The following is a 26,870-nucleotide window of genomic DNA, read 5'->3' on the forward strand; positions in this document are numbered from 1 at the left end:
TACGCTGAGGAAGAGGCTGAGAATGACAAGAACTTTTAAAAAATACCCAATAAAGAAATATAAAGGCAAACATAGGATTAATCAATGTATGAGTCTAACAGGTTGTAATAGAACAAGATTGACCAGAAGATGGGACACTGGAAATGGGTTTTAGAGGATGAGTAGGAGTCCCTAGGTGGGAGAGGAGGAGGAAATGGGTTTTAGAGAATGAGTAGGAGTCCCTAAGTGGAGAGGAGGAGGAAGAACTTGTGTAAGAGTAAGGGATAGGTGGTGGGAAAGTGGGAGTCTGTGAGTGGCCTGGCTTTGTTTGGAGTGTGCTTGTCAGAGGAATGATTAGAACTGCATTAGAAATGCAATCCATGACTCAGTGTATACCATATGTGTTTAAATTGGCCTCGTGAGATTGGAAGCGGGAGAACACTTAGAAAGCTTTAATAATAATCCAGGCAAGAACTGGAATCAGGTGTATCTGTAGGGTTATTTTGTTTTAATTTATTTAGGCTTTTCGAGACAGGGTCTTGATCAAGGCTGGCCTCAGACTTGCAGCAGTCCTCCTGCCTTGGCCTCCTGAGCTTACAGGAATGTGCACCACACCTGGTGTTCTGCAGAGGTTTCCAGAGTTCATTTGTTCTTGGGTACAGAGCAGGGGTGGGGAGGAACTGAGCAAGGCAGAGCCGTGAGCAGATGTGGCTAGGAGCTTACTGAACGGAGGGTGGCCCTCCGGGCCCCACGCTGGTTCCAGTTCGGTCAGCCTAGCAGCAGTGTGGCAGGCCTCGCTGCTGGAGGTGGAGCAGCACACGCCCCTGGCCGGGCACTTGTCCTGCAGGTCCTCAGAGCAACACCCAGGCCAGAGCTGAGGGTCCTTCCCTGTTCAGAGGGAAAGAGCTGCAGCAGCACTAGCCAGCAGGGGGCTGCAGGCTGCACTCGAGGTGAGCGCCAGGCAGGTGGGCAAATAGGGCCCCATCCTGCTGTCCCGCTGTCCCGCTGTCCCGCTGTCCTGCTGTCCTGCTGTCCCGCTGTCCTGCTGTCCCACCGTCCTGCGGCCTCATCCCCCACCCCACCCCAGGCTGTCCGCGCAGGGCATGACGGGAATGTTCACCCACTGCTCCGGCTCTCCTCACAAGTGCCCCTGTGGTCACTGGCTTTGACTCCCTATAATATTTGTTTCCTTCTGTCTCTGCCAGAGCCAGAGCAAGAGCTGAGGCAGAAGGGGCCGAGACTAGAGATGGGAACTGGAGAGCGGGGCTGGTTCTGCTCTTCACAGGCAGCTGGGGGCCACGTGGGCGCCTGCTTTCAGTGGGTCTTATTTAAGTCCACGAGGGGTGCGGTGGACTTTGAGGGACCAGGAGCAATTCCAGTCTTGTGAACCCATCTACTTGGGCAACATTTTGGCTCTTGAATGCCCCTCATTGTTTGTTTTACAGGTATTTTATTTTATGTGGTTTGCTTATTTATGTATCGAAAATCTCACCTTAATGAAGACAGCCTTTGACAAGTATTTCAATAGTGAGTAGCTTTAAAGGCAGGAGGCTTACCACGGAGCTATGTCTCCACCCCCTTTTATTATTTATTTTGACATAGGGTCTTATTAAGTTGCCCAGGCTGGGCTGGAATCTGTGATTCTCCTGCCTCGGCCTCCCAGAATGTATACACTGTCATACCGAGCTCTTAAGTTATTAATAGTTCTTGAATATCATCCAGTACCCAGTTCTTTTTCAGTTTCCTCAGTTTTAAAAGTGTTCTTATGATTGGTTTAACCTTGGAGCTCTTTAACATCTAGCATCATAGTTCGTAATAAAACTTTACTGAGAGACCCTAAATAACAAGATAGCTGAGTTAGGCATGCGTTGGTGGAAGATGGGGAGCTTCCTTCTGCACTGTCACCACACCCCTGCCTGCAGCATCTGACGGTTAACAGCTGTTACTGTGTGATTTGGTAAACAGTGTGAACCTCTTCCCAATTCCCTCGACTGATGCTCTTGCGTAACCCAGCAACAGCATTTTAAGTTTAAAGAAAGAGCTGTATGGTAAATAGCAAAGCGTAGCTGATGAAGTTTATCTAGAAGCAATTTTGTATAAATGTTTTTATGGAAAAAATGCAAATGTAAAATAAAGATGGCCGATGCAAAGTTGTTTGCTGGCTGCCAGCCTGGTGCCTCGTTGTGTGAACAGGTGTCACACAGACACTGCTGAGGGGCCTTCCTGGTGAACGCATCCTGTAGCGATGTGTGTAGTCCGTGCCATAATCTAGGCTTCCTGGGTGTTATCGGGACACTTGGCATTCCAGCCTGAGCAATGTAGTGACTTGTTCAAGGTTGTAGATCCAAGACAGTAGTTACCATTGGTGCAGAAATATGCCCTACTCTTGCCAACTCTCCGGACACAGGCCACTGCTTTATAGGGGCCCATTGTCCAGGCAGATCAAGGCCGGTTCTGTGCAGGGGGTTGGAATGTGTCTTTGTTTGCATGCTGATGCGGTAAGAGCTGGGCAGGGCTCACCCTGAGCATTGGGAAGCCATGGGGCTCTTTGTCTGTGTGGTCTGGTGGGAAACGTGGGCTTTTCTGCTTGCTGTCCCCAGGTGGGGCTGAGCCTGCGGAAGTTGAACCAGGGGAAGTGGGACAGCTGGCACCTGGTCCCTCCACTGGAGAGGAGGAGGAGCTGAAGCATCTGATACCTCCAGCCCCTGATTCCCAGCCCTGGGGAAGAGGCTGCTATTCCTGGTTCCACACCCCAGCTCCTTCTCCACCCACTTCTCTGCCTCCTTCTCATTCAAGACCAGCAGCTACTCATTAGGCTCAAGGGACTGGCGTGAGGCATAATTACAGCAGACAGGGATCTTCCCAACCACAGTCCTCCAGTTCTTTCCTGCCTGCTGTTGGTGATGACCAGGTCACCTGTCAGGGCCTACATCTGCATAGTGCATTCCAGTAGAAGGGGCTTCCACACTTGCGTGTGTGCATGTGTGTGTCTTTCAGACCTTAGACTAGGAGACATTTGATGCTTCTTGTATCCTGGCAGTGACAATGGGAGTGGATGCGCAAGGTGCAAACCCAGCACAGCAGAGCAGCTCTGAGTTGGCACACACTCGAGGGATGCAGAGGCGGGAGCCGTGGCGTGTGTGTCATGGGGCAGAGAAGGCGAGGGGTTATCTCTTAAGATTGGGTGTGTGGTTGCGTGCAAAAGGGAAGGTTGGATAAATACCCAGACTGCTGTCTCTGAACAGGCCATTCCACTTGTCAGACTCTTGAGTTTTAGTTTAAGATGAAACCATGTTCTTCATCATTTCTATCTCGTGAGTCTGAAGACCCCAGGGTGGTTCTGTAGGTTGCTCTGGTTGCTATTGGTTGGGTCTTGATCATGCGTGCTGCTCCTTGTCTCCTGGCTCAGGCCCGGGACTCCTGCCATCGGGTGGTTCTGTAGCAGTTGGAAGGATGCTGCAGTCTGACAGCGTGAGCTGGAGAACTGGAGGAAGCCCTGAGGGGGGCGTGGGCGCACCCTTCTGCTAGGGTGAGTGTGAAGAGGCTCAGCATCTGTTGTGTCCCTGCAACAACAGGAAGGATTTAATCTGGGATGTGCTGTTCCCAGAGGCTCTGCCATGTGTGGCTGGCAGGCCATGCAGGCTGCCAGGCCTTGCAGAGGGGCAGGAAGCGAGAGAAGGAAACACAGCAGTGGGCAGGCCATCCAACCTCAACCCCCTGATTTGAACTTCGTTGCACTCTGTGCTCTGGGGAGGCGTGACCCCACCTCTCCTGCCTGAAGCTTTTCAGTGAACTAGGGAGATTCTGAAGGGGACCGACGAGTGAGTGCTGCAGGTGTGGGGCGGTCGGCCCTTTGGCGTGGTCCAGCTGTGTGTGCCGTGTCCAGATCAGAGTTGCAGGCTCTTGTCAGGCACTGAAATTGATCCTGGAGGAACCTCCCCACTGTCCCCCGCTGCAACCTCTGAGTCAGGCTCAGCCTTGGTCAGGCTGATGCCCGCAGGATTGCGGGAACACAGATTATCCTGCCAGAAACTGGGTCCAGAATTGCTAATGTACACAGTTGAGATCCCATATGTTTAGCATCCTGCTTTTGTAGGGACCACCACTAGCCAGTCCTATTTCTTCTTTATACCACCCAGCTTACCCTTTTCATCTATAGCTGTGTTTTGAAGCGAGCAATAACTTTTTAAACTTAAATAGCTAATCTTTAACCTTAGAACAGAGCAAAACCGTTTGACCTTTGCTTTCCTAACTCCCCCGAGGCCCTTTGGACACTGATGTATCACAGTGTGCACAGGCCCAGGGCTCTTCAGCTACTCACAGCGTTCTGTTTCTCCAAGGATAAATACACTGCGTGGGTCTTACATATATATTGATGCATGAGCTGCATAATGTTAAACTGGTAGCAGCTCAAAGACTGGACGTGCTAACCTTTTGGACTAAGAAAATGGCCTTTGAGTCTATAAAAAGCCAGTGCAGAGTGGGTTATACCTCCACGGGAGACTGTTGGCCTCGCATACCCTGGGTTCAGTCCCCAGCATTGCCCCCAAAAAAGAAAACACTGTTCCAGGAAAATTGAGTTAGATGCAAATAGTGAAAAACCTGTGACAAGAGTTAGTAAAGCTTGATATGGATAAAACCGCTCTGTGGATCAAATTTGTCATTTTGAAGTAGAAATGGATTGATCCTAATGAAACATTAGGAGGAGGTAGAAGAGGAGGAGGAGGAGAGAGAGGAGGAGGAGGAGTTATTCTTGTAAGAATGAAGAGGTTTAGCCAGGCTGACAATGGCTGGCCCCTAGGATTTCCCAGAAGTAGGCCACCCTCACAGCTTTAGTAAAGCTGATAACAGACACCTTATCTCTTGTCCACTTTGATGCTAATCCCTGTCTCTTCCTCAGTGAGGCCTGCAGGGGACTAGGACCATGCTTTCAAATGCTTCTGATCTTCCTCTGGCAGGTTCTTGAGGAGCCTCTGAACTAGAGGAAGATTCTTCCCAGCCATGTGTACACCTTCCCCTCCAAAGAGACAGGGACAAAGTCACATCACAAAAAATCTATAGGAGGCCCCTGGCCTTGTCCTGGCCCTGTAATGGGCAAGAGAGTCCGTCCCAGCTGAGGCTTTGAGAGAAAGAGGAGCCAGGCTCCCCATCTTAGACCACTGCTCCCCGCCTAGTATTCACTGTCTCCTGCCTAGTGGGGTTGCTATCAAGGAGCTGGGGTTGCCCGCACTCCCCCTGGAGGTGCTTTCTAGGTTCCTGTTATCCTGAAAAAAGAATTGGGCAACACAAATAAAGAAAGTAGTGAGCTTTTATTTGTTAAAGGAGTCACTCTGTGGGGTGAGGGTGGCTGCCCCTCACCCAGGAGTGAAGAGAGCGCTCACAGTGGCCCCAGTGGCCCCGATTTAATGGCCACCATGGTGTTTATGTCCCCCTCCTCAGGCTGAGGTCAGGTGGAGACTGTCCTGTCAGAAAGCTGCTTGAGTTTATGCAAGCACCGAAGACAGCATTCTTTGGGTTCCCAGTGTGAAAGGCCGTTAGGGGGCGGTGGAAGCCTGACCCCTGAGCCAGAGTGTGATGACGTTTGAGTGCTCTATGTGTTACTTGTGCCTGTGTCAGTGGAGTCCAAGTTGAGACAATAGCAACAGCACTCATAAGCAGTGATGACGGGTATTGGGGCATAGAGAAGGCTGACCTCGGGGAGGGTTCCGGCCGCCCCAGCTGGCCCCTGGCTGGCTGATAGCACCACAGGTCCTCCCACTCCTCCTGCTGGCTTCTTGTGGCGCCCCTTCCCTGCTCCTCCCTGCCCACCCTGATCTGCATGGCAGGAGCCAGTGTGGCCTTGACTGGCGTGGAGAAGTCTGGCCAAGCTCAGCTTGATAGGAACTGTTTTGTCAGGGGTTTGGAGCCCAGCACGTGGTCCTTGATGGCAATTCAAAGTGAACCTGTGGGTCAGGATTTGAATCTCAACCCCACGCTTGATAGCACTTAAATCTGCAATTTACCCATTATGAGTCTTGAACCCTGTTATAAAGCGGGGATGAGAATTAACTGCCCTTTTGGGCTATTTTCGAGTTTGTTTGTGTATTGGTCTTTTTAAGCCAGGGTCTTGCTGTGTAATTCAGGCTGGACTTGAATCCGCTATGGAGCCCAGGCTGCCCCTTGAACTCCTAGCAATCTTCCTGCCTCGGCCTCCTCGGTGCTGGAATTATAGGCATGCACCACCATACTTGGTTATATTTTGAGATTTAAATGAAGCAGTATATTCAAAATGCCCTCTGTTTATCACTTGACACAGAATTAATGTTCAGGTAGTAACTTCTGTAATTATTTTCTTTTTCATAATTGTCAGTATCCAGACTTCTGAGTTTATCAGTAGCCAGATACTGCATCGGCCTGGGCTCCTGGGCACCCTGGCTGTGGGCAGCCTTCCCCTTCCAGCACTCGGAACTGGTGTGTGGGACCTCGGTGGGGCTGTAGGGTAGGAGGCAGCAGTGTCAGTGGGGTCTGCATGTGCATATCTCCTTGGCCTCTGGGCAGCTCTCCTTGCTATGTCTTGTTGACAGGCCCATCACCAGGTGCCCGGTGATGATGTCGGTACCCACTAGCAGACACTGTGTGGTACAGCAGAACTGGTGGCCTCAGACCAGGGGCCAGGGCTTCAGCAGATCACAGAGCAGCTGTGTGATGCTAGCAAATTGCCTCCCTAATCAGGACCCCCGCTCCCCCAGGAAAAATGAAGGCCTTGAGCTGGGCAGTCTCTTAGCGTCCTTTCATCTGGACTTGGATACACCTGGTGCAAATGTCTAGCACTCTCACTCCAGAGAGCATTTTCGAGCTAGAGTGATCACAGCATCACAGAGGCCGGACTCCTCCTAGAGCCTCAGCAGTAGTGACCTCTGCCCACCGCTGTCGGTGGCACTTTGCAAACGCCCACTTGTTTCTTTCTTTCTTGTCTTTTCTCTTTCTCTTTCCCTCTCTCCCTCCATCTTCCTCTCTGTCTCCCTTTCCCCTTCCCTTTCTTTTTTTTTCTTGCTATCATTGCATTAGGAATTGAAGCCAGGGCCCTCATGCTTATCTCCCCAACCCACTTTTATATTTTTATTTCAACACAGTGTTTCCCTAAGTTACCCAGCAGGGCTCAAACTGCCTGGGCCTCCCAGAGTGCCACCATCCCAGAGTTGCTGGGCCAACCGGCGCTGCTTTTCTGAGTGCCTCCCTGTCACACTTGACCTGGACCAGTGTGTGAGGAAGGGCACATTCCGGATCCCTTCACGAGCAGCCTTTGGGACTTCTCCACAAGCCACTTCTTGAAAGCCCTAGTGTCCATAAGTCATGGAGATGTTTACAGTCTTCCTGTGCAGCCCCTAGCTCAGATCGCATCCTGCTGGCCTTTCCTTTCTTGGAGTGTGGCACACAAGCTCACCCTGCCAGTGGGCTCACGGGGCCTCTCGGTGAGTGAACCAGTGTGTGACTAGTACATACCATGGAACTTGGGGCTCCAGGTGCCAGGGCCAGGCTCCCTTATGAAATTGCAAGTTGAGTATAGTGGCTGTGCCGAAGGTTTCAAGGTGTCAGTGGCAAGCTCTGTAAATGACCTCTCCAGTTTACCCTTTCCCTGCCTCCAAGGTGCTTTACACCTCTGTCTCTGTCACAGTCTTTCATGCCGTCGTCTAGATGTGGCCTCTCCCTTCCAGAGCTCAGTCTCCACAGTGCCAAGCAGACTCTGCCCTGCTGGTTCCCTCCTGCCCTGGGTTTCAGCCTGCTTCTTCCTCCCAGGTTTAATTTTAGAGTCTTAGAAGATGTATTCTCCAGTGTGCATCTCAGAATTTCCTAAGTCTGCCCCATGACTCTGTCCTGAAACTGCTTGGCTGTTCGTCAGAGCGATGCCCCTCCTGGTGCAGTTCTGGCCTTGCATATGCAGGCTGCCGTCACTGAGTACCCCGGATCACAGGGCTCAGGCTGGGCCACATTTCTCACGGCTGTGGAGCCTGCTGGCAGCTCTGTGCAGAGCAGGCTGTCCTGGGCTGGCGGGCAGCGCCTGTGTTTGGCACTAGTGAGTGGAGGGGTGAGAGGCCCGTCCCCCTCTTACCAGCACATCACGAGAACCTCATCAAACTCCACTTGCTTCCCGAAGGGCCTCCCTCCACATGCAGTCGTCCTGGGTGCTGCGGCTGCAGTATGTCACTTTCTTGGGTGACATAAACGTTTGGTCTGTGACAGTGGCCTCCCGGAAGCCTCCAGGACCCCTCGGCTCATCAGCTACAGCTTGCTCATGTAGCCCAGGGCTGAACCCTGACGATTCAGGGCTCTGTGCCCAAGGGCGGTGGAGAGGAAGGCCAGCGGGTATGGGACACACGCCCATGCTGACCTCAGTGATCAGAGCCTGCGTGGGGGACGATGGAGATGGGAACCTGAGACGTGAGCCTTGGTCACACGGAGACTTGACCTGCCTGTGAGCTGGACTGTGGCATATATTACGAGGCAGGCGTGCTCTCGAGCCATGGCACAGGACAGAAGGATCCTGTGGAAATGTTGCACGCTGGCCAGGAGCTGAGTGGAGAGCATGCTGGGAAGGCCACCGAAGCAGGCCCCGTCCTCCCTCTCTTCGTGGTCCCTGATTGTCCCTCCTCAGATACACAGCAAGGTGTTGAGAGGTTTGGCCACAGTCCAGCAGCGGGGTTTCAGAAGGAACCCCTTTTCCTGCCTGAAGAGGAGGTTCATAATTCCAGCCGGAGAGAGTTAACTCTTCAGTGTTGCTGAAGTGAAATTTGAGATTCCCTAAAAATCAAAACCAAAGGCAGACTGGCTTTGGCCTGCAGGGATCTGCTGTGGTTTGTGGGAGGGAGGTGGCAGGCCTGAGAGGACACAGCTGGCCAGCATATCCCAGGGCCACCACAGGTCCACAGCAGGAAGGCCCTGGACCACTTCGGTGGAGGATCAGCCTGGCGTTCATTCAAGGCCTCCACTCTTGATTCATTTTCAAAACATCCATTCCCCAGTTTTGCCAGATCTCCTACAGATTCTAGCACAGTTCATATTACGTCCTAGAGGCCCAGAACCCCTGTTCCCGCCCCAGGTCACCAGCAGCTGCCAGTGGTCCCTGACCACCTGTTCCAGCTCAGAATCGGCCTCCTTTCCGAAGGCTTTCATGGTTCCCTCTGTGGCAGGTTATTTCTCCTTCGCACTCTCTGACTGGGTCTCCCTCTTTCCTGGGGAGCTTGAATTTGCGCCCAGTCTTGGGCAGGCCTACTCCTCATGCCTGTGCAGGGGCGCCCATGGGCCGGAGCTGCCGCACCGGCAGGCTGTCTGCCTGGAGGGTCAGAAGCCAGGGGCCACCCCACTGTTTGGTGCCCCAGGGGCTGTTCTGCCTTCGGGCTCTTGGGCTTTTCCCCTTGACTTTCTTCACAGAGTGTCCTCAGTGTGTGGGTTTCTGAAAACTTCCTCTAAGTCATGTGAGGACCTCTCTGGGGAAAAGCAGGGGTCTCTGTGTTCCTCTTTCCTTCTGAGTCCCCGGGGCTGTCCCCTGGGTGCTCTGAAGGGGCTGGGGATCCGGCTAACAGGCAGGCGGGGGTGGGACCCTCAGGGAGTCTGTACTTGGTGGCATTTGGGGGGGTCTGTGTGTGTATATGCAGTGATGGTGACTTCAAGGTAAGCCCCCAGAGCAGGGTGGCCTTCGTGTCTTGTTGCCGATTTCCAATGCAGTCACAGTTGCAGGTCATCTGGCCCACACCTGAGAGGGGCCTACTGGCCAGAAGAATTGGACTGTTAGTCATCTGCATCATTTTAACTTTCTGGTCATTGCAGGAAAAAAGTAAAGAGGAACAGATAATTTGATTTTAATCTTTTATTTAACCTAATGTGTACATATTGTATTTCACTGGGCAGTCACCATAAAAATTACTGATGAAGCCGGGCAGGGGGTGCTTGTCTATAATCCTAACACTCTGGGAGGCTGACAGGAATGTCACAGGTTCAAGCCCAGCCTGGACAACTCAACAAGACCCTGTTTCAAAAAATGTGAAGAGGACTGGGGATTTAGCCCAGCGCAGAGGCCCTGGGTTCAGTCTCCCATATGAAAGAAAGGGAAAAAAGGAAGGAAATCTAATGGAATATTTAGCATTCTAAATATTTATTTTGCACTGAGTCCTTAAAATGAGGGGCATTTTGCAGTTTGGATTAATCCTATTTCAAATTCTCGTGGCTGGGGCAGCTCTGATTTATGTCTCCTCTCTCCGATGCCCCTAACAGTAGGAGCTGTACCCTTACATCGGGCACCATGGAGGAGGCACCGTGTTGGGCTGTGCTCACGCTGCCAGGGCCCGGTCAGGCTCTGCTGTAGACTGCTGTGGGATCCCGGGAAGTGTGTGCTCTCGGCCATGGGTCCCCATCCAGAGGAGAGGATAACACCCTTGGGCCATGGTCGTCAGACCTTTCTGGTCTGACAGGACACGAATTGTACCTTGGCTCTGGGCAGGGAAGGTGGTGAGACCGCTGCATCCCCACAGTGGTCTCCTTAAAGAGCCAGGGCATCTGAGAATGGCTGCCTCTGAAGCTGGCTGTACCTGGTGCTTTCTCGTAATGTGTGCAGCTGAGGGTTGAGTATCTAACCATCAGGTCCTAGACTGAAAATCATCAGCCTACCAGCTTGGTGCCGTTTCCTGGTGAGAACCTGTTTTCGAGTCCACACAAAGGGACTATAGGCAGCAGTCCATTTCCACAGTGGAGAGGCAGGCGACTCCGTGTTCCCAGCCTTGGAGGTGTGACAGGTGAGGAATCATTGCCTGGGCCTCACAGGGTTCTTTGTCACACAGGCTCAGCTGGAAGCTCAGAAAGCCACGCAGGACTTCCAGAGGGCCACAGAGGTGCTTCGTGCTGCCAAGGAGACCATCTCCCTGGCGGAGCAGAGGCTGCTGGAGGACGACAAGCGGCAGTTCGACTCAGCCTGGCAGGAGATGCTGAACCACGCCACGCAGAGGGTAGGAGGCAAAGCCACATGCACCCGTGGTGGTGTGTCGGGTCAGTGCTCCTGTGCGTGCAGAGGCCCCCAGGAGCGGGGGACAGGCTACAGTGCTGCTTTCCAGAAGTCATAGGCTTCTTCTCCATGTGGTCTCCTGGCTGGGCCGGCGCTGAGCCATGTTTGTGTCATGGTCACCCAGTACTGGGGAGCTGCTCCTTCCCTGTACTGCTCAAAGCCTCGGCAGTGGACTTGGGCGTTCACAGGCACTGGGCTGTGCTCCAGGGTCTGCCCGAGACGGGAATCCCGGGTGAAGCCCTGCCCAACAGTCTCAGCTGTGCTGGTGGGGAGTAGCGACCACACTACGTTACAGCAGAATCCAGGGGGTGCTCAGGCTGGCCAGCCAGGGTGAGGCTGGGATTCAGGGAATCAGTACGGAGTGGGCTTCGGATGATCTTTACCAAGAAGTAGACTTCCTGAGTTCTGTGCTACTTCTATTTCTCCTGGCCAGCACCCAGAACCTCTCTCGTCACATTGCTCAGAATCAGAAGTGATAGCTGGCTTACATTGCTCGACCTTTTAATAACAAAGTACCACAAACGCAGTGGCTTAGAAATGACAGAAATTTATTTCTCACAGTTCTAGCTGGGGAATTCAAGATCGAGGCCCTAGCAGAAGGTACTTGTGAGGACCTGTTTCCTGGTTCAGAGAGGGCCAGCTTTCTATGTCCCTGCCATAGGGTAGCAGGGGGTGGAGGGGAGGGGAAATAAACTTTCTGGCTTCTGTTGTAAGGGCACTAGTGCTACCCTCAGGACTTAATCTCTTCCCCAAGGCCCACTTCGTATTTGGCTTTGGTTTTTGTTGTTGTTTTGTTGTTGTTTTTTGGAGTCAGAGTCTTGGTATACAGTCTAGTCTGGCTTCTAATTCATGATGATCCTTTCAAGGTGCCCTTCCCAATACCATCCCCCAGGGGATTGCATTTCTCCTGGGATGGGGCGAGGGGGCAAACATTTGGCCCCTAGCAAGCAAGGACTGGTGCTTGGCTCCGTGGGACTTGGTTACCCCTGCCCAACACTACGAGGTTTGCTTAGGGTGATGCAAATGTTCCTGGACACCAGGCTTTCCCCCAGGTTTTTCCTGGAATGCCCAGCCTGTGCTCTTAGTATTCCTTGGCACTAGTGCGGGTCCACCATTCCTTCTCAGGAGTGAGACCCGAGGCCCACTGCACAGTGGCTGGGGTGAGGCCGCATGGCTGCAGCGGCTCCAACCAACCTGGCTGGAGCAGGGTGCAGAGAGGTGAGGGCTGAGGTTTGGGCTTGGGACTGCCTGAAAGCCTCCTTAGGCTGGAATAGAAAAGTCTGGAGCTGGCCTGGTGGCCTCTCCCTCTTGTTTCTTTCTTTTCTTCAGTTTATAAGTGCACGTTTATAGTTCACAATGAGTACATTTCTCGTGAGGAGTTGATTCATGTACCCATCTAGATTCTTATTCATCCTCTTCCCCTCCTCCCTCCATCTCTGTTATTTGTTTTTGAGGTTTTGTTTTGTTTCCTTTTTTTTTTTTTTGAGACAGGATCTCTATATGTGGTTCAGGCTGGTCTTGACCTCATTATGTAGCCCAGGCTGGCCCCAGCTCCTTGGAGTCCTCCTGCCTCAGCCTCCCAGAGATGAGATGACAGGTGTGCACTGCCACACCCAGCTTCCCTCGTCTCTTGATTTCCATTCCTTTTGTGAAAGTTCTGTCTTCTTTTTTGCTATTGTCAGTCTTTCATCTTACTCTTTATTTATATTTTGGATTTCTCTTGACCTTTCCCTTTTCTTTGTCACCTGCCACACAGCTCAAGTCCTGGGGAATCTGATCACTAGAGATGGCCTTGAGCATCTTTAAATAGAAATCCTGACACACAGATGACATGGAGTCAGTTCTGCCTTTGGACCACACCTCCCTGAAACCTGGCTCTGTTGGCCTGGCCAGGCTGTGTGTGGCCTTGAGCCTGCTGCTCCCTAGTGGCACAATGAGCTAAATGCAGTCTGGGAACAGTTTTGCAGGGTCAGCTCATGAGAAACCAGAGATTAAAAATCTTGGAAACACAAAAAACTCCTGCAGGTCTGCCTTTCCTTTTTGCATGCCACCCTGGCCAAAGATCCATATCAGCAAATTAAAAAAGTAATTTCAGGGGGCTGGGGATTTAGCTCAGTGGCATAAGCGCCTGCCTTGCAAGCAGGCAGTCATGAGTTCAATTCCCGGTACCAATTAAAAAAAAAAAAGTAATTTCAGAAATCACTGAATCTTTCCTTTAAAAGGAACAGGGCTGGGGATAGAGCTCCATGGCATAAGTGTCATCCTGATTTCCATTCCTGGTACCAAGGAAAAACAATGGGAAAAACATTGCTGCTTTTCCTTTTTTTATTTCAATTTTTTTATTAATGCATGTTTGCAGTTTATCACATGGAGTCGGCCTTCTGCTTTTCCCGAATCTTTAGCTAGCACCAACAAACTCCCAAGAGACAAAGCCTGTGGCGAACCCTCCCCCACCAGCTGGCTCACAGAGCATGTTCTTTGACCATGCAGAACCCAGTTCTTCCCCAAGGCCCGATGTTTGCATTTGGCTTTGAAATGGCATCAGGTGGCATGGATTCCGCCTGTCCCCAGATGGGGCCCATTTCACCCGTCTCCCACATCAGCCTCCCGGGCCCATGGGCTTCGCTGTGCTGAAAGCTGCTTGGTGAAGACGCCGCAGGGGCCGGAAAGTGTCTCTTGCTTGTGTGACTCCTGGGTCCTCTGGGAAGCCCGTTTCTCCAGGGGAAGGGAGCTGTGTATCACCCCTTCTGCATTTCCACCTGTTCCTAACCAGAGATTATCCATGTGCTCCTTCCTGGAATGCCACAAACAGGAGCAGTTCTTTGCTGGGGATGGCCACACTCGCAGTTGTAGCCTCCCTGGGGCACAGAGCTCCAGTCCCTGCTGCTCCCCAGGGGGTAATTTGGGCAGCAGGGCCCCTCCAGTGTTAGCAGTCTGTCCTCCATGGAAGGTGATGGCTCTTTGTCCTCTGAGATAGAGCTGGCAGCCCAGGAGGAAGGAGTTGGCTTTGGCGGTGTATACAGGAAGAGACCATATGGAGGAGAAGGGTGTGTGGCTTGGAAGTGGGAAGCAATCACCATGTATGACCCAGCGGCAGGCGGCCACTAGAGAAAAAAGGGCAAGACAAAGCTAGCTACTCCCACCGCAGTCCTGGAGCGGATGGAGGCCTAGGATGGCAGGACAGCTATCCTGACATGGTGGCTCTGTACCATCCTGCTCTCTTCTGGGCCCCTGATGAGGGATGCAGGAAGAATCAGGGCAATGGAAAGGCAGCAGCGAGCTTCAGGAGATGGTGAGGCAGCCTCCCGTTCGGGTGGAGGATCTGAACCGTGCTCTGAAGGGCTGGGAAGAGAGACAGGGAGAGGCTGGAGAGGCCCTGGGAGGCTGAGCAGCCGTGCTGTGTGGGGGTCCACGGCTCAGCATGGGATCCAGCACAGAAGCTGTGCCCTGTTGGGCTGGCACACTCATTCAGTGCCCATCAATGCCTAGGCTGGAAAGGTATCTTCTATGGGCTGCCACTGGGGGCAGGGTTGAGCAAAGACTCATAATAATCCCTGGGCCTTTGGTCCTAGTTGCTCTGGGTCTCCTGGGAAGGGGGCGCTTGTCATTCTTGGTGACACATCTCTCTGTCCTGATGGTCCAGGAGGGGCCAGGGTGGAGCCTTTCACAGCATCCTCAGCCCTGGTAGCTGTCAGCCTGTGCACTTTGCCAGGGCCCACTGCCACTTCCTGCTCTGACGTTGGCGCTGTGGCTGTCCTGACCAACCTTCCTAGCACCGTTCAGCCACTTAGTTCTACAGGGCCCCAATCTTCCTTCCCATTGGACAACAGTGGGTAATCAGTTCCTGGGCATTAGGAGCTGCTTCAGGGCAGGAATGTGTCGGCAGATTTTGGGAACCCTTAGTCTGTAGGCCGGGGAAACACCTGGAAGCTGACAGGCGAATCATCCCCAGGACCAGCCTGCTGTGGAGAGAAAGTTCTGATCATCTGGAAGGAGGCAGACACTTGCTTCCTTCAGCTAGGATCACTTGGAAGGCATCCCAGCTTTGGAGGAGGCGGCGGAAGGCTGAGCGTGGTGCTGTCTTCCCCGTATGTCCTGCATGTCACCCTATGGAAATGGCAGATGGGGCAGAGTCCTGTAGCTTGATGCATGGAGGAACACAGCCTGCACCAGAAGTGCTTCCTCCTTCCTGTCCATCACCTGAGATGTCACGTCCTCTCTCCAGTACCCCTCTGAGCTGCCACAACCATCGCAGCTCCCTGCCCCCCTTACTACCTTGTCAGTCACTGAAGCTGGGGGCACCCATACCCACCAGGCTGCCACCCAGCTTTAGTCTCCTTGCTCCCAGTGTGCTACATCGGGTGAGACTCCAGATTGAATGTCATGGTGGTAATGTGACAGCGCACCTTCCAGTGAGGAGAGCAGAGTTCTCAGAGTCCAAATACCCGGTTAGTGGGCTCCGGGGAGAGCAGGGCAGCCCGAGGGAGGCTTGGAGTGGAGCTTCATGGGCTGTGGGGCTGAGCCAGCCCACACTACCTCGAGAACTTGTTTTTTTCTGTGGCTTCAGCTCCCGTCCCTACGTGATCCCCTTCCTCTGTCACCTCCCCTACCTGCCCCTTGATAGGCCCAGCTCATGCCTGATTCTAGGCTGCAGGTGGAGGGGCTCCTTGGTTACCTAGGAGACATCTGTGGCCCCTGCCTAAGGCGGGAAGCTCCATATGCAGGGAGGCTCTGTGTTGGGGGTTACACGGGCAGGCAGAAATCCAGATAGGAGCGGGTAGCTGTGGCTTGGTAAAGGAAGGCGGAGGCAGTGGTGTGCATGCCACAAGTATTGTCACACAGAGAGCCCCAAGCATTTGACAATACTGATAAAATGAATTAAAACACGGGCTTCTGCTTACAGCCTGGGGCTGTGGTAGGATGAGGGTCTGTATGCTGCTGGTGAGAGCCTGCTTCTTGAAGGGGTTTCTTCTGGCTCAGTAGCTGTGCATGACAGCTTTTAAAACTCCATCTATGTAAAATGCTTTCAGGTGCTCTAAAAGTGTGCCCTTGCTTGTTTTTCCCTGTGGCTTCAGCCCAGAATCACAAGTCACACCCAGTGTGTTATTTTGATAATGTTGGGGTTGTGAGTTATCTTAAAGGTTACATCAGCAAATTCTTTCAGTTGTGACTGCAGAGTTACTGTGTTTCCCCCAAGTGTCAAGCATGACGGTTTTAGTGCGTTTTGTTTCCTTGTGAAATGTTTGAAGTTAGGTTGAGACCTTTGACCTCGGTGGAGAAGCCGAGGTCAGCATGTCCTCTCGTGTGCACAGAGATCACATGCCTCCTGTGTTCCAGCTCTATTTTCCTATTTTAAAAATTACTTCAAGCTTCTGTTAAAAGATAGGGTTTCAATAAGGTAAGAGCATAATTGTTTTACATAAATTAAGATGTTCTTATAGCAAAGATTTTATTTAACTGATGAAGGTGAAAGATGTTAGAACAGTTCTTGAATTTTTAAGTCAAAAAAGAATTTTTAACAATTCCTAGAAAATCACGCAGAAATGTATGTCCAGACAGATGCAGAACTGGTCATTTTCCCCAGGCAGTCAGTAACTCATCTTTGATCAGGACCCAGTCCATCTTCATTTCTCAGGGTAAGAACTCTTTAGGAAGTGTTAGTGTAGCTCAGTGGCTTAGCCGTTGTTTAGCAAGGATGAAGCAAAGCACTGCCCAGAAATATTATTCATAGCTTGGTGTGGAGGCAGCAGAATCGCAAGGCCAGCCTGGACAACTTAGTGAAACCTGTCCCAAAATTAAAAAGGCCAGGATGTGCTCAGCTGGCTGAGTGTTTGCCTGTGTGAGGCCCTGGGTTCAGACATCTGACTGACAAAGGACAAAGGGCCTCTTTTGTATTACTGTCAATTTTCAGACACTCACAGTTACTGAAATAGCTCCAAGACAAGGTCATAGATAACCTAGGAAGGTCTCTAAGATAGGACACTGTGTCATATTTTTGTGCTGAATCAGTATCTTCTAATTTAAATATGGAAAAGTGAGGCAATGTTGAAATTGACACATTTAAAGCTCCTTCTTACAAGGAAGTGAATAAATAAGCCACTCCAGCGCCAACTGGCTGTTGAGCAGAAAAGGTGGAACACAACAACCTCCCACTATGGGCTGCTTGAACTTTGAGCTGCAGGCACTGGTGGGGGTGGAGTGGGCAGGACTCCGGTGAGCCTGCTCTCGGGGTGCCCCCTGATACTCTCTAGGTAAAGGGAGATGGCCTGTTAGTCTGCCTGTGCTCCTGCTTTTCCACTTCACTTGGACACTGTGGGAGACCGGAAGATGTGGCCGGGGCTCACGCGCCCTTCCCGCCTCTCCCCTCCTGCAGGCCTGGTTCCTGTGTTTCGCTGTGGGAAAGTGAGGAAGGAAACATTGCTCCCGTGTCCAGAAATGTGCCTCTGAGCTGCCTTGATCTGGACTCTCAGGGACCCCTGCTCTCTTTTAACTCATTTTATCAACAGGCTTTACCAAACCTTCCCATCAGCATATCCCCACCACAACTCGGGTCTCTCTCTAGTTCTGGATTGTTACAAACCTCAATGTCTGATCTGAATAAACTGGTTGTAAATTTAAATGTAAAGTTGAACTTTTCTAGATCTTGGATTTTTCTGTGCCCAGCCAACAAACTGAAGACGTTTGTGGAAGGACCAGACAGCTGAAATCATGGTTGCTTTGTCACCCTGACTGCTTGGGTTTGCCCAAGCAGGTCTCACATTTGGCGTCTTCCAGTCCCCTGATGTCCCTCCAGTTTCACTGGTGGTAGTGGCTCTCTGCCCACCGCCCCTCTGCCCCTGCCCCGAAGGGGAGGGAAAAGGAGAGGCACTCAGGAAGGCTCCTCCGAGCAGGAGCCCAAGCAGAAGGCAGAAGGCACAATGCACGCTGTATACTTCAGTTGTCTCTGATTTTTACTTTTCCACCCTCCCACCCCACCCCTCACCACAGCCACAGCCAACTTAGCCTCTGAATCTTACAGACCTTTCCAGAATACCACAGCCACAGCCAACTTGGCCTCTGAATCTTATAGACCTTTCCAGAATACATCAGTGGGAAAGAATGTCCTGTTTTACTGGGAAGTCAGTTTAGTCTCGGTCTGCCTGCTACTCTCCTCAGAGAAGACGTCTGTAAAGTGATGTAATGCCTCACTCCAAGCTGCTCTGAGCTCAACCAGACTAGAGCTGACCTCTGCTTTCCTTCCAAGGTCATGGAGGCGGAGCAGACCAAGACACGGAGTGAGCTGGTGCATAAGGAGACAGCAGCCAGGTACAACGCTGCCATAGGCCGCATGCGACAGCTGGAGAAGAAACTCAAGAGAGCCATCAACAAATCCAAGTAAGCCAGGCGCAGCCCCGTGTACCCTGGAGCCCCCAGGAAGTGTGATTACCCTCTTCCCTACCTGCTCAGCCTTTATGTGCTTGTGCAGACCAGGCCAGGCCAGGCCTTTAACACAGGGCCTAGGGTCTCACCAAGGACCCGGCATGGGCTCTGTCCCCACCTGTTCACCCTCAGAGCCAGCTGACCCTGAGGAGCAGCTGCTCCACAACTGGGAGACATAGGAAAAAGTAATACAAAAGCAATAATTGTGTAGAGTGCAGTCTGGGCTTTGGGGGCATTTCAGTAGTACCTGTTGCTCTGTGGCTGACTGGACAGGGCCCTGACCCTCAGTTTACCTGTCGGCATAATGGGAATAATTTGTCTCTGAATATGTTCTCTGTGGATAAAATGCTGTAAGTCTGGTTTCAATGGAGCATTTCTCAAGCTCTTCTCACTGCAACCCCTCCTTTATTTTTATAAAAGAATGTTCCTGGTGGACAAATACAACTCTTGGAGACCAGTGCCTGCTCCCTTTGCAGTTGTGAGGTCTCTGAGCAAAAGGGCAGGACTTTCAGTGACCTGGACCCATCAGTCAAAGACTTACCTGGAGCAGAGCATGCATACTGAGACCCAAAGCCTCTGAGAAGGGGCCCTGGGCCTGCTGGGAGGGGCTAGGTAGCTGGACGCTTGGCATAGGCCCACAGCCTGCTCCCTGGTGAAGGAAAGGTGCCAACCCAGTGAGGCTGAGGGTCTGAAGGGAAAGTCTGGTCCTCCTCTGCCAGGTTCCACCCACACCGTCTCCCTTGTCTTTGATTTCCGCCCACACTCATTCAGGAGCCACGTGTACACACACACACTCGTGTACAAGAGCAGCCATTCACTGCTGCTTTCACAGGGCATGTGTGTATGTGTGTGTGTGTGCAGCGTTCTGTACAGTGGAGGAGCTGGAGAGGTGGCTGGAGGATGTGTGCCTGCCCTGGGAAGCATAGGCAGTGTCCATGTGGGAGCACCCCAAAAGCTGGGGGAGCAGCCCTCCCTGCTTCTTCATTCCATATAGTACGGTGGCTCTTTTCTCCAGAGCCCTCCACCCCCACTGCACACATCCCATGCACTTACCTGTTCACGCATCACTTACCTGCCACAAAGAGTTCTTGTGCCTTTACCTCTGCCAACCTTTCCAGAGTCACGGAGGAAGGTAAAGACTAATCCTTACACCCCGGCTGGCTCCCTTCTGACTGCAGGGCCAGAGGCCCATCTGTGCAGTCTGCAGAGTGGCTCCCAGCCCTCTCCATCCCCACTCTACCTCTCCAGCTCTAACTTTGGTTCCGTGTGTCTCCTGGACATCTTCCCTCTGCTGCTCATGCCTGTCCATGTGCTCTGCACACCCTGGGCCACCTGAGATGTGTCCCTGAGGTCACTTGGGAGTGCCCGTACGTTCCTCTTTCCAAGTTTCAGATTTTCTGTTCGTACTCACCAAGGCATCCTGTGTCACCCTTGGTAGCCTGTTTACAGCGAGCAGGGCAGTGGTGATGCTAGCTTGTCCAGCAAGAGGTTTGAGCAGTCCCTTCCCCACCTCAGCTGCCACTTCCCAGGGAGTAGCTCACTGCAGGGCACACCGAGATGGCCAAGAACAGCTTCCATAGAGAGGCTGAGAACAGGGCACAGGGCCCCGGTATGTGGAGCAGGGCCAAGAGTGAGATTGGTGGCTGGTGCCTGTCACTTGAGTCCTGGGAGATGTTCCCACCATCACTTTCACCTCATGACATTGGCAGTGTTGTCACAGGCCCTGGGAGAACTGGCCACCTCTGAGTGTCTCTCAGGCATCTTTCAGGCTCCCCTGGTCACTGCATCGAACTGCTCTTACAATTTTCCTTCCTGTTTTCACAGACCTTATTTTGAGCTCAAGGGAAAATACTACGTGCAACTTGAGGTACGTGTGGCCTTCAGCTGTGTCTCAGATGATATTTTTCTGCACTCAAAGCCCCACTTTTAATGTGGCAGCAGGCGCTCTCATGGCCCATTAATGGCATGGGGACAGTGGACACACACATTATTTTCTGCATTTTCAGACCTCAGAGAGATCTGGCCTGGATCTCCCCTAGTGTCTGAAGTTGTCCCTGTAGATTGTACCAGGCCTAGGAGTTTCCTCATGCATCAGCGGTGCTTGGAAATTTACTAGAAATGCAGATTTCAAGACCCCATCCTAACCCCAAAACCAGAACTTCTGGGGTGGGCGGCCAATGCATGGTTTGAGAACCATTGTCCTGGGATCCAGATAGCTAGACATTAGGACCTGTGTTTCTTCCCTGCTGGGCTGTAATCTGTGTTTGTGAATATAGTCCCACTTGTCACCACATGGGACTTGGGCTGGCGGTGGCTGATCTTTTGTCTGGTGAATGGACGGGGTGATGAGCGAGTAGCTCCTCCCTTAGTCACGTCTTAGGAAATTCTCTGAAATGGAATCACTTATGTGCATGCAAAAAGCACCTCACGGCCCACGAAGGCAACTTTCCCTTACGGAGCCTCCCATCTTCCTGACAGCAACTGAAGAAGACAGTAGATGACCTGCAGGCCAAACTGACCCTGGCAAAAGGAGAGTACAAGACGGCCCTGAAGAACCTGGAACGAATCTCGGATGAGATCCACGAGCGGCGGCGCTCCAGTGCCATGGGGCCCCGGGGCTGCGGCGTGGGTGCAGAGGGCAGCGGCACATCTGTAGAGGACCTGTCCGGAGGCAAACCCGAGCCAGACGCAGTTTCTGGTGAGTCAGGCAAGCCAGGACCATGTGACTGGGATTGCCCTGAGGTCCCTACCCTCTGTGCCCATCACCAGAGGATTTCAGAGTTGGGCAGGCCTGCCACTATTTCCAGTGGTTTCCCATGTTTTGTGGAACCCTGTGCTCGTCGAGATGCAGCTAAATGACGCACAAAGTCAGGATTCTGTGGTCCAGAAAGTTTGCGAAATGTTACACTTGCATCATAGAAGGTCCTAGGAAGTCCTGCAGCAAAGAGGACTTAAGAACACTCTGGAATCAGATTCGATTCAGATCCCGGCTTTCACATCATTACTAGTATTTAAACTTTGTTTCTTCACCTGCAAAACAGAGAGTGCGGTACTGTCTAGCTGTGTGGCAAAAGTGGTTAGGACCCTAAGAAAGGAGGCCTGGGACCCAGCACAGACTCAGCAGCAAACGGTGGTGCTCCCGGCTGTCTGACGGGAGACCTCGGACTGCCTTCAGCAACAGTCAGGGAGAAAAACCTCCTCCTCACTGGCTCTGAACATTTCATTGCTTTTGGTTTTTCTGCGGGATGATCCCTGGTTGGCTTTACTCCAGGTACCTTTCTTGGTAGTTCTTTAATTCCATCAGCAGTTGTTTGGGTGCCTACTCTAAAGAAAACCAAGCAATGACTATATAGGTTAATTTTACTTCTGGGTTTTTTTGTTTTTTGTGTTGTCTTGTCTTTTTTGAGACAAGGTCTTGCTATGTATTTCAGGCTGGCCTTGAGCTCACTTTGTAGCCAGGCTGGTCTCAAACACAATGATCCTCCCGCCTCCTGAGTGCTGTGATTAAAGTCTATATAGAAAAGGTCTTTAAATCAAGAGTTAGGTAACTTAAGGCCACACAGTTAACAGTGGAGTTAAGATTTGAATTCAGATCTCAGTCCATTTTCTGACCCCAGCATTATAACCCTTAACCTTGAAGTTTTCTGTGGATGCTACAAGGCTATTTTAAAGATACAGGAAAGAGGGGCTGGGGATTTAGCTCAGCAGCATAAGCACCTGCCTTGCAAGCAGGCGGTCGTGAGTTTGATCCCCAGTACCGATAAAAAAAAAAAAAAAACAGGAAAGTAAAGGAGAGAGTAGGAAAGACATAAGCAGAACTGTGTACAATGGAAAGCAAAACAACTAAAGGCCAAAGTAGCTCTGAAACTATAGGAGGAACCTATCTCTGGGCCTTGGTTACTCTGATCTACAAATGACAGCACAAACTACGGGGCATGGTAAAAGGATTTTGTTCTTTGTAGCAAATAGTGACCTAAGCAGGCTTTGAGTGGGTCTTTTGAAAGTTGAGGTTACCTGGAAGGAAACAGAAGACCACACAGGTGGATGTTTCATACAGGGCTGATTCTGCAGCAGCTCATGCTGCTTCTGGTTCCGATGGGAACCCTTAAATCACCTTTGAAAGACTGGCTTTGTTCGGGACACACTGTCCAGCATGTGTTCCAGGAACCTGGGGAACGGACGGGAGTCCTGATCTGTGGCTGAATCCATCTTCTTTTAGCAGTGTCTGAGATGACTGTGAGGATGACGCCTGTCCATGGAATCCTGCCCTTTGGCTCCATGCTGCCGTGGAGGCTGGACAGACAGGCTCAAGGCTCACACTGCTTCGTTGGGGGCAGAGACTCGGCAGCTGTGTGCTGGGTCTAGCTGCGGCCAGCAGACAGCACATTGGCAGGGGTTTAAGGAGCTAGGCTATCGTCTGCCATGCCCCGAAAGACTGGTATTCTTTGTCATGCCCTGTGTGACTGGTATTCTCTCTCATCTTAGTGGCCTCAGAGGCTTTTGAAGACGACAACTGTAGCAACTTTGTGTCTGAAGATGACTCAGAAACTCAGTCTGTGTCCAGTTTCAGTTCAGGACCAACAAGTCCATCTGAAGTGCTGGACCAGTTCCCTGCAGTCGCAAGGCCCGGCAGCCTGGATCTGCCCAGCCCCCTGTCCCTGTCAGAGTTCGGAATAATGTTCCCGGTGCTGGGCCCTCGGAGCGAGTGTAGTGGGGCCTCTTCTCCAGAATGTGAGGGAGAGCGAGGTGAGTAGCAGCCCCCTCACCCTTCCCGCCCAGGGCCATGCTGCCTGCCGGGTCTCTGCAGAGCTGCTGGTGGCCATCTCCCAGACTGCTCCGAGGGCTGCTGGATCTTTCTGACCAGCTTGATAAAGCAGAGCTTGGGTCCTCACCTACCAGAGGGAAGGGTTCCCAGCCAAGCAATGAGAATGACTAACCCAATCTAGTCATATGGAGTATATAAAATCTATGAAGAATAAAAGCAGTAGAGGGTTACATGGTGAAGAACCCTCTCTGAAGCTACTGTGACGCTGGGAATTTTGAAGGGCTGGGCCAGGCAGGGCAGGGCTGACTGGTTAGACTGTGACGCTGGGAATTTTGAAGGGCTGGGCCAGGCAGGGCAGGGCTGACTGGTTAGTCTGTGCCTAAGAAATTTATAACTGCTAGTACCCATAAGGTTACTTTTGTTTTTCCACAGGAGACAGGGCAGAAGGGGCAGAGAATAAAACCAGTGACAAAGCCAACAACAATCGAGGTCTCAACAACAGTGGTATTGGTGTCAGGGGTAAAAGCCAGAACACCATCTCCCCCGAGGGCCAGGCTGTGGAGACCCGGATGAAGCAGCTGTCCCTCCAGTGTTCAAAGGGAAGAGACGGGATTATTGCTGACATAAAAATGGTGCAGACTGGCTGACCCACTGAGCAATGGCCCATGTACAAAAGAAGATACGTGAAAACTGGAGAACATTGTGCCAAAAATTGTTTAACATATGCCAAATCTTTCGCATTTATTCTAAACTGCACTAATGAAGTTTCCGTGACCTTCAGGACTAAAGACTTTCCTTCTGGTAAGAGCTCATGGACTGGTTTGTTTTTCAGAGTGCAGTTATTACAACTGTGAACAGGTACACAGCCTTTGTGGAACATTCCCTGTAAGAGGGTTGTAGAAGCAATAACTAGTTCCTGTGAAAGGCAAGTGTGGAATTGGGCTGGAGGCCTAGCCAAACTAAGGCCGTAACTTGAATTTCTCCTCTCTCTGGCCCTCAGTTTGGGGAAAGTGAGGTATTCTCTCCATTATGTCCCAGGGCATTTAAACAGTTTAAAGACCCACAAAACAAATAAAGGTATTCAGAGCACCCTTTTGTGACCTAGTGAAGGCTTAAGTATTTCAAGGACATAATTCATTTCATCACCTCTAGGGTTGCAAGGGGGCTTTTTAAAAGCAGCATGTATGCTGGGACCCTCTTTAAAACTATTTCTTGGGAAGGCTCCTGTGAACTGCACTTTGGGGGTGGGAAAGGTGACTGTCAGCGTGGGGATGGGGGGTGAGGGTAGTAGGGACATAGCACAGAAGGGGGTCTGTGGCTGTGGGCAAGAAGGGGCCTGTAACATACCCTTGTCCTGCCAGCCGAGGGGGTTTATTCTAAGAGAAGTGCATGTGAAGAGTGGCTGCCAATGTTGCATCTAGATTGAAAAGATGTTCATTTCCACATAGGTTGTAACTTTAAAAATAAATGAAATTATTTAAGGGTTATGCTGCACTAGTTTTCCTTAGAGGAAATGTCCTTAAAGCTAGGAAAGGGAGTAGGCATGTGTTGGCAAAGGCTGTTAAATAGAAGTGATGGGAGTCTGTTATGCTACTGTTAGTGCTAAGACTGCTTTTTTTTCATATTTTTTTGGTTATGCATATTTAGAGTGCTGTATTTCATTTGTCTCGTTTTGTTAAGAAAATTGAGCATTTCTAAAAGAAAAACACAACCTGCCCATTTCCAGTTGTTAATCCTGTCCCATCCTGTACAGTCATCTATATATTTCTTCTTACTGTAGTAGTTCCTCCTTTTTGACTGATACAGTATCCTAATTACAAGGTTATTTTGTACTTAATACCTCGAGTGTAATAAAAACTGCTGAAGAAAAGTGTGTTGGTGTGACTTTAAATAAGAAATTTCAGCCTGACTCTTCTGTTCCAGGTAACCCTGTTACCACTAAGATCATGGAATGCAGTGGTCAGTTGTTCTCATTTTCAGTTAAGGCCCCGAATCCTAGTAATTTAAGCCCAAACACAAGGTTTGTGTTAGAACTACACCTGTGCTAAAAGAGAGCAGTAAAGGGACAGAGACAGGAAAATACCACTAAGGTGATTGTGTGAAGAGATTTTCAACCCTGGGAACCTAAACACTTGGGGTCTGGTCTCATCACCAAGCGCTTAATTGATCTGTGCTCCACTTGGATATTTGTTCTTATGTTCCCACAAGATTCTGAAGTGTCTGTTTCATGGTTAAGAGTCAGGTGGTTATCACGGATCCTTTCTCTAGTGGAAATGTTTAAGGTGCTGGTCTTTGTATTCGTGGTTTTTTTTTTTTTTCTCTTTTGGTACCGAGGATCGAACTCATGACCTAGTGCTTGCCAGGCAGGCAACTTATGCCACTGAGCTAAATCCCTGGCCCTGTATTCATGACTTTTAATGTGTGCATTTCTATTAAAATATGCTGTGGGGAAAAGTCACCAGGGTTATTTGAACTGCAGTGACCCTATTTTCAAGGTCCATTCAATTCTTATGTAAAATCTCCCTGTACGGTGGATTCTATCTCCAATAAAAGACCGTGAGACTTTTGTGATTACTACTAGCAAAAACTATTCCCTGAAAATGAGGCATTGTTCATTTTTCCACTTTCTAGCATAAACACTGCCATTTGGAAAAGCACTGGGTAGCCTAAAGTTCTGATAAGTATTTGTCAAGTTGTATGATCTAATATTCAGAATCTGACATGTGGTCAGTTTCTGGCTCAAATATGTTACCCTACGAATTAAACCTTATAATTGCCTTTCATAAACAAAAGCCACAGAACAGCATTTCACAAATGATTAGAAATTTCTAATAGTTTTTGCAGGGAATGGAAGTGGATAGCAGACTGGGGCTTTCCCTTATCTTTCAGAAGACAAGCCTGTGCCAATTGATATAAGATTCCTAGATTGTGGGGGCGCTATACTCACTAGTGTATTAATCTTCTGAATTTTCACAGCACAGTGTGCTGGGGGGCAGCTGGAGGCCCCTTTGGAGGGTCCCCCTTGCTGGCGGTCTTACCAGGACTGCTTTCTGGCCGCCATGGAGGGAGCAGCTACACTCACACCCTTCTGCCATGCTGTTTCTGCCATGGAGTAAACTGACCATGCAGTGAACCTCCACGATCACAAGCCAAATTAAACCTCTCCTCACAGAGATTTCAGGCACTGAGTATTTTGTCCCTGTGTTTCGGCTTATACCCAGATGTCCCCCCCAAGCCCACAGGTGGGGCTTTGGGAGGTGACTGGATCACGGGTGTGTGACACTAGGTTAGACCATTGGTGAGTTTACACTGTGTATGACGCTGGAAGGTAAAGCCTGGAGAGAGAACGTAGATCACTGTGGGTCAGGCCTGGAGCCAGATACATAAATTTTATATATATATATAATTTTTTTCCTAATCTGCCTTGAGTGCTGCTGTTTCTGCCTACCATCCCATGAACTGTTTCTCCTCTGCCATGCCGTTCTACCTTGGAGCCAGCCAAGGACTGAAACCTACAAACTGTAAGCTAAAATCAGGCTTTCCTCCTTTAATTTATGGATATCTGGTATTTTGTCCCCATACTGAAAGAGTAAGACAGATGCTGAGATTAAGGACAACAGGCTCACTAATCTGGCAGAAGAAATTGCAATGCAGTCTAATGTTAAGGACCTTTAC

General features: G+C 50.8%; 1 protein-coding gene across 2 annotated transcripts in view; it reads left to right on the plus strand.

Annotated features, from left to right (window-relative positions):
• Sh3bp5 (SH3 domain binding protein 5) overlaps positions 1 to 25,065 on the plus strand; it is a 73,881-nt gene extending 48,816 nt beyond the window's left edge. For both annotated transcript variants that reach the window (XM_063257205.1, XM_003479981.5), the window contains 6 exons: positions 10,791 to 10,955; positions 18,255 to 18,385; positions 20,255 to 20,297; positions 20,909 to 21,128; positions 22,916 to 23,176; positions 23,628 to 25,065. In XM_063257205.1, coding sequence (XP_063113275.1) covers positions 10,791 to 10,955; positions 18,255 to 18,385; positions 20,255 to 20,297; positions 20,909 to 21,128; positions 22,916 to 23,176; positions 23,628 to 23,842 — 1,035 coding nt within the window. In that variant the 3' untranslated portion in view covers positions 23,843 to 25,065. The remainder of the gene's footprint in view (positions 1 to 10,790; positions 10,956 to 18,254; positions 18,386 to 20,254; positions 20,298 to 20,908; positions 21,129 to 22,915; positions 23,177 to 23,627) is intronic.
• Positions 25,066 to 26,870: the final 1,805 nt, after the last annotated feature.

This window comes from Cavia porcellus, unplaced genomic scaffold, assembly GCF_034190915.1.
Source record: "Cavia porcellus strain 051 isolate PalLab524CR breed Dunkin Hartley unplaced genomic scaffold, mCavPor4.1 scaffold_10, whole genome shotgun sequence".
NCBI lineage: Eukaryota > Metazoa > Chordata > Mammalia > Rodentia > Caviidae > Cavia > Cavia porcellus.